The sequence below is a fragment of the Aplysia californica genome, unplaced genomic scaffold (genome assembly GCF_000002075.1).
Source record: "Aplysia californica isolate F4 #8 unplaced genomic scaffold, AplCal3.0 scaffold00224, whole genome shotgun sequence".
Taxonomy (NCBI): domain Eukaryota; kingdom Metazoa; phylum Mollusca; class Gastropoda; order Aplysiida; family Aplysiidae; genus Aplysia; species Aplysia californica.
Window position 1 is genome coordinate 1092115 of NW_004797494.1, and position 10229 is coordinate 1102343.

At 39.5% G+C, this 10229-nt stretch overlaps 1 protein-coding gene and 1 non-coding gene across 2 annotated transcripts in view; one reads left to right on the plus strand and one right to left on the minus strand.

Moving 5' to 3' along the window:
• Positions 1–1897: 1897 nt before the first annotated feature.
• Positions 1898–1969, minus strand: TRNAP-UGG. Its single transcript has one exon. It is a non-coding gene; the product is annotated as a tRNA-Pro (tRNA).
• A 1833-nt stretch (positions 1970–3802) lies between these two features.
• LOC101852324 (ubiquitin-like modifier-activating enzyme 5) overlaps positions 3803–10229 on the plus strand; it is a gene marked incomplete at its 5' end in the record, with an annotated part of 21001 nt that continues 14574 nt past the window's right edge. The window contains 5 exon segments of the mRNA XM_013083325.2: positions 3803–3966; positions 5008–5053; positions 5788–5877; positions 7300–7409; positions 9864–9950. Of these exon segments, the coding sequence (XP_012938779.1) occupies positions 3803–3966; positions 5008–5053; positions 5788–5877; positions 7300–7409; positions 9864–9950 (497 nt within the window).

Here is a 10229-nt window from a genome sequence, read left to right on the forward strand (position 1 = left end):
GGGTCCTGTTCCAACTTCCTTCTCTGTCTCCTCTTCCTCCTCTTCTTCCTCCACCTCCATTTCTTCCTGTGTAAAGCCCTGTGCCTCTTCAATGCTGCAATACTTGGACAATATTTCCCACATTCCTTGTGACCTCTGCACACCATGCAGCCTTTCTTGACCAAGGCCTCCCTTTTTTCTGTATTTTTTCACCTCACAAAAGTGGAATATTACATTGGTTCAAGATACCCCCCCCCCCCATAAGTAATCTCCTTGCCCCCCATCCTCACCCAACCATTTGGGCCCTACCACCAATCAGAGAACCCACAGCGAAGCCTCTTTTGAAAACAGCAGATCTTGACAAGGAAAACTAGTATCGAATTAACAGTTTTTTTATCTACATTTCTGGGACACCTGACTCGGCATAATTATGGGCTTTAAACATCTTATAATTGCAAAAAAAACATTTTTAAAAATTGCGGGTAAAAACAGAAGATATACAAGGCAGTGAAAATAATAGAAGCAACAGAAATGTGGTTTCTTAGGAGACTGCTAAGAGTATCGTGGAAGGAAAAGAAATCAAATGAGGTAGTGCTTGATGAAGCCCCGTGGGACGCTCACTGTTAAAAAATATCAGGAAGTGACAAATCCAGTTTTTAGGACACCTGAATAGACATAATTAAGGGTCTTGAACTTTTAGCTCTCAGTGGCAAAATTGAAGGCAAACGAGGCAGGGGTAGGCCCAGAACAACATACTTAGGGAACCTAAACAAATGGGTAACAGGGAAAGATCAGGGGAACGTAGATCTAGATTTTTTAAGAGTATCCGAGCAAAGGAATGAATGGAGAACCATGATCGCCGACGTCTGTCGCAGATCTGGCACTGGAAGATGATACAAGGCAGGGGCAGACCCAGAGAAACGTACAGTTGAACCTGTCATGACGGCCACCTGTATAATACGACCACCTGTATAAACGGCCATTTTCTACCCCACCCCCACCCCTTTTAGCGTTTTTTTTTCTTCTATAATTTAATTGTGTAAAACGGTCACCTGTCCAACAACGCGGCAGCGGCCCCCTTATTTTTATGAACGCACGGGTCAAATTTACCTGCCTCAGACGGCCAGGCGTGGTCACTCATTACCCGCCACTTTCTCATAATTTTTTAATTGGCCCTTGACGCTGTGGACGGGCTTCATTATCTATTCACCTGTCGTTATTGTTTGTACCTCCGATGAATGCGCTTTTTACACAGGTTGACGAATGGGAACAATACATTTTCAACTGTTGGTGAGAGAAGTGTGTGATCCGTCATAAACCAACAAAATAACAATTTAACAAAGATAAACCCTCGCTCATGCCTCATGGCCTTATCAGTTGCGAGCGCGTTAAAAACCTTCCAAAAAACTACTAAAACGAAAAACCTTTCTTACACCACCCACCCCGCTTTTTCAAAAGAAAACAATTTAAAAAACCACTCACGGCAATCAAAATTCCGAGATCAGTCCCGATTTTGGACCACAGAAAAGAATGGTTTGCTTTCTTCATCATTTTGATCAGTCCTGCCTTAGACGGCCACCTGTGTTATACGGCCACTTTCTTCTTGACAATGGGTGGCCGTTTAATACAGGGTCGGCTGTATTTAGAAAAAAACGAACGAAACCCATGAGGTCATGAGGTATTTTATTTCTGCATCCATAGGCCTATCTATTGCCCGATCACATTATACTTGTAACAGCTGACTTATTACAGTACGGTACGTATAAATTTAGTAGTTATTTGGGGGAAATGAGAAGAATAAAAAACAAAAACAAAAAACAAATAAACTACAAGCAAAGCTCAACGTACGAGTCAAGAAGAGAGACTATAAAAAAATTTTATTGTGAGATACTTTAGAGATGAAAGGAGAAAAAAAATTGGGCTCGTCCGGGATTTGAACCCGGGACCTCTCGCACCCAAAGCGAGAATCATACCCCTAGACCAACGAGCCGATATGTTATAGGCACAATTGAAAATAATGATCTATGTACACAGTCAAAAAAGTGTAAGTTGTAGTCTTCTAGTCAACGCAGTTCCAAAATGATTCTCACGTTTATTTCCTCTTGCTTTCTTCTGTGTCGTCACCGTATGCTGAAAGAAAACAGCACCGGTGAAATCGTGTCGTGTTCTGAGCAGACCAAGATCAAGAGATAATTCTTCTAAGTACGATAGGTACGGCGTATTTTCTTTGTATTTCTTATATTCCCACTCTTTATTACAACAAAATTTTTATGTCTTATCAATGTCGCTTGATTTTGTCCTATGTTACGAAGTAAATTTCACAGACATATGTCTCACTTTCTGATTCGTTTGACAACTGATGAAACTCAGTCGACTGGTGACAACACCCCAAACCGAGCCAACAATGCTCCTTACTGTTCAATTTGATTTGATTTTATTGTGATTACCCACTCCATTGTGTTGTATAGATCTAGTTGTAAGCCCTGTCCAAAAGGAACCTGTGTATTTTCACCATGCGGCACACAATACAAAGTCACGCTTGACACACACACACAGTCACACAAGTACAGGTACCTGTCTGTGAATACTTTAGGCAGGCTTAGGCCCTACACGGAACAACATAGATTCTAGATTCTAGGTCTATATAGATCTAGGCCTACTAGATCTAGATCTAGATCTAGAGGCCACACGAATAACAGAGGTGCAGACGAACCCTTAACAACATAAATCATATAGACTGTTAGTGTTACCATAAAAACCAACGCCAACGCGTTTCCGTTTGTTATTAATTAATCAAGGCCGTGAGTAGGGCATTCGGTTTGCATTTTACTTACGGGGTGCCCATTAGAGATGGGATCAGAGGGTTGGGCAGATCGCCCGACTCAGTCACCTGAAAGTTTGTTTGTTTTCAAGCTACGAGTGGGGCGATCGCCCCCGACCCGATACGACCCAACCCGATCCCATCCGCAAGCTATATTAAATAATGAAGGTTCACGAGGGGTTGATGGTTGAGAGATCATAATTTGTGTTTGAGGACAACCTGACGGACTATATATAACAGAGACTATGTGTAGTAGATCTATAGCTTGCTAAATGTTCTATTCTCGATATAATATTATCTAGATCTAGAATATCTGGACCTAGATCTATATAATATCGAATCTGGATCGACTGGATTTATGATCATCATGGACAAGAGGTCACTAGACTGAACATCTTTTCTTTTGGTTTTTACTGAAGTCCACTCAGCTACACATCTCAGCATGCCAAGGGCGCCATAAAAGACACTCCTGGAGAGTACTCTGACTCTGAGTAGTGGATCATTTAGTGAGTCTTGGTTTGCCCTGGAGCAGGGATGGAATGATGGAGCAAGTAAGTGTAGAACAAAAGTTAATGAAATGGTAATATATATATCTCTCTCTATATAGAGAAGTAAAGTAGGCATGGACCATGGAAACCTGTTTTGTTGCTAGGGTTAAAAGCCATGCAAGCCTACTACATGTCATGTGACATGTGATATTCTGCTAATGATTTAGGAAACCGGTCATTTCGTCACACATAATTGTGACGTTTTGACTGCTCCGGTGTGACTAAATGACCGTGCGACAAAATGACTGGTACTCATGGCTCATCCCCTCACAGTGAGTCCAGTGAATTTATAGAGATGGTTCAACATTGGGCGAAAAGAAATTGCTTGAATGCATCTCTTTCTGTCAGATAATTTGTTTTGTTGAATGTTTTGATGATGACATTATTTTGGCAGCATTTTGTTTTGTTTTGACGTCACGCCTCATTGTCATGAATTTGTTTTTTAAAAACCCAGAACAAACACAAGATGGCTTCGGTGGGGGAGCTGCAGCAGACAATCAAAAACTTGAGGGAACAGCTGGAAAATGAACGGAGGAAAATAGAAGAAATGAAAGGTTCAGTCAAGAGAGAACGCATTGAGCAGATGAGTTCTGAGGTGGTGGACTCCAATCCATACAGGTAAGCACAAAATCTTTGCTTTTATCTTTCTGACTTTGGAATCTTGAGTTTTTCTCCTGAGCAGTCATCATCATCCGGTGCCTTGCCGACTCGACTGGCATGTGCGATCATGGACCTCCACTTCACTCTGTCTTGCGGTGCAGCGATGGTGTCTGTTGTTCTTGTTGTTCCCGGCCATGTTGTCAACTTGTCCAGTATCTTTTCGCTCTGTCTGCCTCTGCCTTTTTTTCCATCAAACTTGCCTGTTGTTACAGTAAGGACCTATAGCCTATTTATTACAAAAATATTTTGAAGTTTGCATCCACTTATTTTGTACTTTTCCCTTCTATTACATGTATGCTTAGGTTTGAGTTTGCTTTTTTGTGTTTTACTTTTAAAGTATCTGAAGGGCGGGAGGATTAGCTTTGAAAGATTTGCTTTTTTTCCTCATGGTTGTGAATGTTTCTGATCCTGTGGTTTTATTGAAAGAACTGCACTCTTTTAAACATCGTGTTAAAGAAGCCGTTAAGGCTAGACATATGATTCTAATTGTCGTTTAGCCTTTGGTGTCCATCACTTTTTTAATGTGCAAATCTGCGAGAGAACCCCCCAAAAAAATCCAACACCTTTCTTGGCTTCATAATAGTGTGTGAAGCTTGCTGAAAAAATGAGTTACTTCTCTCGGATTCGAGCCCTTTGGAAATGGACACATCATGCTTTAGGTGAAGTTTGTACAATTCATAAGTATGAAATGATAAAGGGCATCTTATACTTAAAGAATATGGCATCAACAGAAAATCTATAAATTTGATCGTAGTGTCGATATTTGACCAATATCTCCATTTGTGGATTGCGAGGAGTAACTAATTTTGTCAGCACGTCCCCCATATATGCTAGTCTAGTGAGAAATGCTTATATTCACCAGCAGCATGTTTAGCACTGCTATGTCAGACAGATGCAGATATTTGAAGAAAGCATGTGAGGTATTTAGTTACGTAATTAAAGTTTGTTTTTCAAAATTTTGCTGATTTTTTTTTTCTTTTTTTTTTTTTTTTGTTCCAGTCGTCTGATGGCGCTGAAAAGGATGGGCATTGTGGATAATTATGAAGTATGTATATGTATACGTTATATATTTAGTGAAACTTGACTGTCTCAGCTGCTTTTCTTGAGAAATGAAGAATCCAAAAGGGGACATTGTATCTTTTGTTGAAAGATAATTTTTTTTAAAGAAGTTTGAAACAGTTTTCATTTTGTTTGGAATATCTTCATTGGGGCTGTTATATTTTGTTGTGGGAAGATCATATGTGTGGGGATGTTGTAGAATCAGGCGCTCGTCAATATTGCTTTCCTTTTGGTGAAAAAAGTACCCATCTATCTCGAATAGAAGTAGAGATACTAATTGCGATTGAAGGAAGTCAGAGTCACCTGGATTCAAAAATAAAAATTACTGAGAAAATGGCTGCCAAACTTGGGTAACTCCCATATCCTGAGAGTCCTTGGAAACAGAAAATTTACATTTTTTTGTGCCTTTAACTCCCAACAGTTCATGCAGTACTTTATCGTATAAATATATACGATGGCTGGTGATGTGGTTTTTCGCCCATAAAATACATTTACTTTTTTATAAATAAAGGTTTTGTAAGGTATTTTTATCAACTAAAAATGACAAAATTGGCTAAAAAATATAAAATAGATGGTTTTATAATAAAATTATCGCTCTGAATATTCCAGTTTCAAGGGCATTAAGCGAGAATTTATAGAATGCACAAGAACGTTCCTCATTTCTTTATTGGGTGACCCTTATTTAGGCCACATATTATGGTACTTGTTGTTTTCTTTCAGAAAATCCGTGACTACACCGTGGCAGTTGTGGGTGTGGGTGGAGTGGGGAGTGTCACGGCAGAGATGTTGACCAGATGCGGTATTGGAAAGGTGAAGTTTTGTCAACTTTTTGTCAGTATGTTAGTGTTTTAATGCCTATAAATGGCTGCTTGCACTGTATGCTTCCCAGGAAGTTGAGGTTGTTTCAGAATGCTTTCAGGTCTCCTGGGGGGATAATAGTATAGATTGTGAAGTGCATAGAGCTTGCTGTTGAGCAGGGATTTGCGCTATACAAATGCTATCTATTATTATCTATCCAAAAGCACTTACACTCATGTCTCTTGGTCCAATTTAAAAGGTGAAATAAGTATCCTTTTTTCAGTATATTTCTTAAACTGATAATCTAGTGAACATTTTTTTTTTCTCCTGATTTTGTTCTATTATCAGTTTGTTATTCAGTTTCAATTATACAGATATTTTATGTGGGTGGTTGGCGGGTGCTCTGGTGTGGTTTGCTCCTTCTTTCCTATCAAACATCTATCGTCCTTATATCACCCCTCCTTTTTTGTGTTTGTTACTCTCTTGTAACACCTCTAATCTTCGGCACTTATATGACCTTATTGTGTTGTGAGCGCAGTAAAACCTCTACTAAAACTAAAAACATATTTTATGTTAGTCAAAACATTTGTGCTGTACAAAATTGAAATAACAACTCGACTCTAACTGGGTGGGAACCCTGATGTGTTTTTTTCCCTCTTTCCTATCAAACATTGGTCGTTCTTATCTCTCCTCCTTTTGTTAATGTCTTTTCTGTCACTCTTTATTAACACCTCTAATGTTTGGTACTTCTGTTATATAACTTAATTGTGTTGCAAGTGCCGTAAAACTTTTACTAAACTAAACTGAACCTAAACTTAACACTTTGCAGTCACACAGCCAGCAGTGCAAAATACCCCGTCTAGTCCCCCAGCCAGGAGAGCGACTGCAGTGGACTTCTCGTGCCTGACGCAGAGCTACTGCGCCAGGTGACCAGAACGGATAATTTTCACTGTCGCATTATTGCGCCAAGTGACCGCAAAGTGTTAATTGTGTTGCAAGTGCACTAAAAGTCTTACTGAACTAAATGGATGGACTCTTAAACTAGAAAAAAAAACAAAAAACCAGAACCAAACTAGATGGGGCCGAAATGAATCATACCAAACCAAATCCAACCAAGTGGGTGGTTGGCAGGTGCTCTGGTGTGGTTTGCTCCTTCTTTCCTATCAAACATCTATCGTCCTTATCTCCCCTTCTTCATTTTTATGTTTGTTACTCTCTTGTAACACCTCTAATCTTCTGGCGCTCATAGGACCTTATGCAGTTGCGAGCGCCATAAAACCTCTACTAAAACTAAAAAACTAAAAAGTCTCCCCTCCTTCTTTTTTTGTTTTTGTTACTCTCTTGTAACACCTCTAATCTTCGACTCTTATATGACCTTATTGTGTTGCAAGTAAAACCCAACCAATCCCCCCACTCCGTCCAATGTGTTTTCAGTTGCTGCTGTTTGACTACGACAAGGTGGAGCTGGCCAACATGAACCGTCTCTTCTACCAGCCGCACCAGGCCGGGCTCAGCAAAGTGGAGGCAGCGGAGAGGACTCTCAAGTGAGAATAAGAATAATAATAATATTAATAATAAATGACATTTATATAGCGCTTAACCCCGAATAAAGTACACAGGCTCTGAGTGCTTTACAATACAGTACAACATACAACAGTAACATAAAACGTTGTGTTCTGACTAAAGAAAATTATTCCAAATATTCCTCTTATTAATTTAAAAACAAAAACGACTTCAGCTGACATTTGAATAAATCAAAGGTTTTGATCTCTCTCAAAGTACTTGGTAAAGCATTCCAGATATTGGGGCCTTGGTATTCAAATGCTCTTTCAACCATTGTTTTAAGTTCCATAGATGAACTGAGTATTTAACTCTTCCCGGACGTAGTTTTTGGGGGGTCTAGACGTAATTAACCTGTGGCTTGATTTGGCTGCGCAGGTGATGTACAAAATAACTTCTATAAGCATAGCCATTGCCCAAAAGGTAACATGATACATCAAATAGAAGGAAACTGAATGAGGAATACATTCAAACACGAAATAAGGAATAATTTTGAATGTAAGCATGCATTACAAAGGTTAGAATGGATGGTGGTGATCAAAAATATAAATTTTTATGATAAAAATTACACTCATCAAACATGTGAAAGTAAATCAGCATAGCTATCTTGTCTTATACAGGCTAAGAGCATAATCCATGAGTTTCTGAATGCACAGCTTTTTATTTGAAGGCAATATTCCAATTTTTGTTTGAGTTATGATGTTTCTACTGTGTCCGGTTACATTGTTTTGTGGACGCAAGACCTCAAGAATTAATTCACTCATTTTTCGCCGAACCGATGCTTTCAGAAAGTGAAAGTAGATGTTTTCGTTTCCTAAATCTTTCCCAAGTTTTTGATAACAATATTAAGTATTTTTAAATGACGGATCAGGTTAAAACAAAACGAAACTGAGGCACCCGATCATAGCCGATAATTATCTCAGCGATACGTCCGCAGGGGTGTGGACTCTCACCGATATATCTGCAATACGTCCAGAAAGAGTTAATCAGGTGGACACGAGGGCTGTTTGTACCCTTCTGTGCGTCAAATGCAGGATTAACTCTTTTTCTCAGAGGGAGGTAAACCCACTTTTCCGGGGCCCTGTTTTGGTATAAAATCTAAAATTGACGTACCTGGATACCTGGAGGTGTCATCTCTGACTCAGAGGTTGAAGTATAATGACCTTCCATCTTTCACGGTCACGAGCTGCTGTTGCACATTCTGCCTTTTCCAGTCCATGATCCTATGTTGTCCATCCATGTTATTCTTTGCCTTCCTCTGGCTCTCCTGCCCCACATCTTTCTTTCAAGTACCTCCTTAACAATGGTTTCGTATACCTGACATACAATACTAAGTTGTCATTAAATTTTTTAAAAGTGAACCTATTTCGATAATTCATTATCTAAAAAATGAACTCCGGAAAAAGATACCTGTTTTTATTAATTGCCTTATAGTAATTTGACGTAGAAGTCGTCGTAAAGAAATGTGCCCCAGCCACTGCCAGCGGCTCACCAGCACAGCTGACCAGAGATAACGAGTTATACATTTGGTGGAATAAATAAATATGTGAGGCAGCGTGGCGAAATCAGACGCTCATCAGCGAAAGATCTTTTCAGTATGTTAGTGTTTAGCGCCTATAAATGGCTGCTTGCACTGTATACTTCCCAGGAAGTTGGGGTTGTTTCAGAATGCTCCGAGGTCTACTGGGGTAATAGTATAGATTGTGAAGCGCATAGAGCCTGCTGTTGAGCGGGGATTTGAGCTATACAAATATTATCTATCATTATTATTATATTATCATAAAAATTATGAAAGTGAAGAACTTGCCAGTGAGCGCGAGCACTAGATGCGCAAGACCTTTATGTCTATTCAGGTGTCCCAAAAACAGTATGTTAAATAACATATTTAATAAGATTTTGAGGGTTTGTGTACTGAAGTCCTTTTCGTGTTGGAAGATAGGTATTCTCAGTTTTCAAGCATTGCTTCCCTCATGGACTTGCCAATGTAAAGGAAAATTAGGAGCTTTCAAGACGGATTGGGAATAATATTAATTAAGAACAAAACCCATAAGGCTGCTGTAGTTGTGTCCTTTACCATAGTTAAATGTTAACTAGCACTAGCACGAAGTTTTGTATGTGCCAGAAAAGTGTTTGTTGGTGGTTGGCAGGTGCTGTGGTGTGGTTTGCTCCTTCTTTCCTACCAAACATCTATCGTCCTGATCTCTCCTCCTTTTTTGTGTTTGTTGCTCTCTTGTAACACCTCTAATCTTCGGCACTTAATATGACCTTATTGTGTTGCAAGTACCGTACAACTCTTACGAGAAAAAAAAAAAAAACTCCTTCTTTTTTGTGTTTGTTACTCTCTTGTAACGCTTCTGATCTTCAGCACTTATATGACCATATTGTGTTGCAAGTGCCGTAAAACTCTTACTAAAACGGAAACTTTGCTGTACTTCCAGGGAGATCAACCCTGACGTGGAGTTTGAAGTGTACAACTATAACATCACCACAGTGGACAACTTCCAGCATTTCATGGACAGAATCAGGTACAAGTTCTGCTCATGCTCATCTTGGTGTTTTTTTAAGATAAGATAGGATACATATTCTTTATTGTCCAAATCCTGGCACATTGGTTTGGTGTTTCACCACGTACACACACACACACACATACACATACATACATACATACATACACACACACACACACACACACACATACACATACGTACATACATACTCACACACACACACACGCACACACATACACATACGTACATACACACACACGCTCTAACTGGGTGGGAACCCTGATGTGTTTTTTTCCC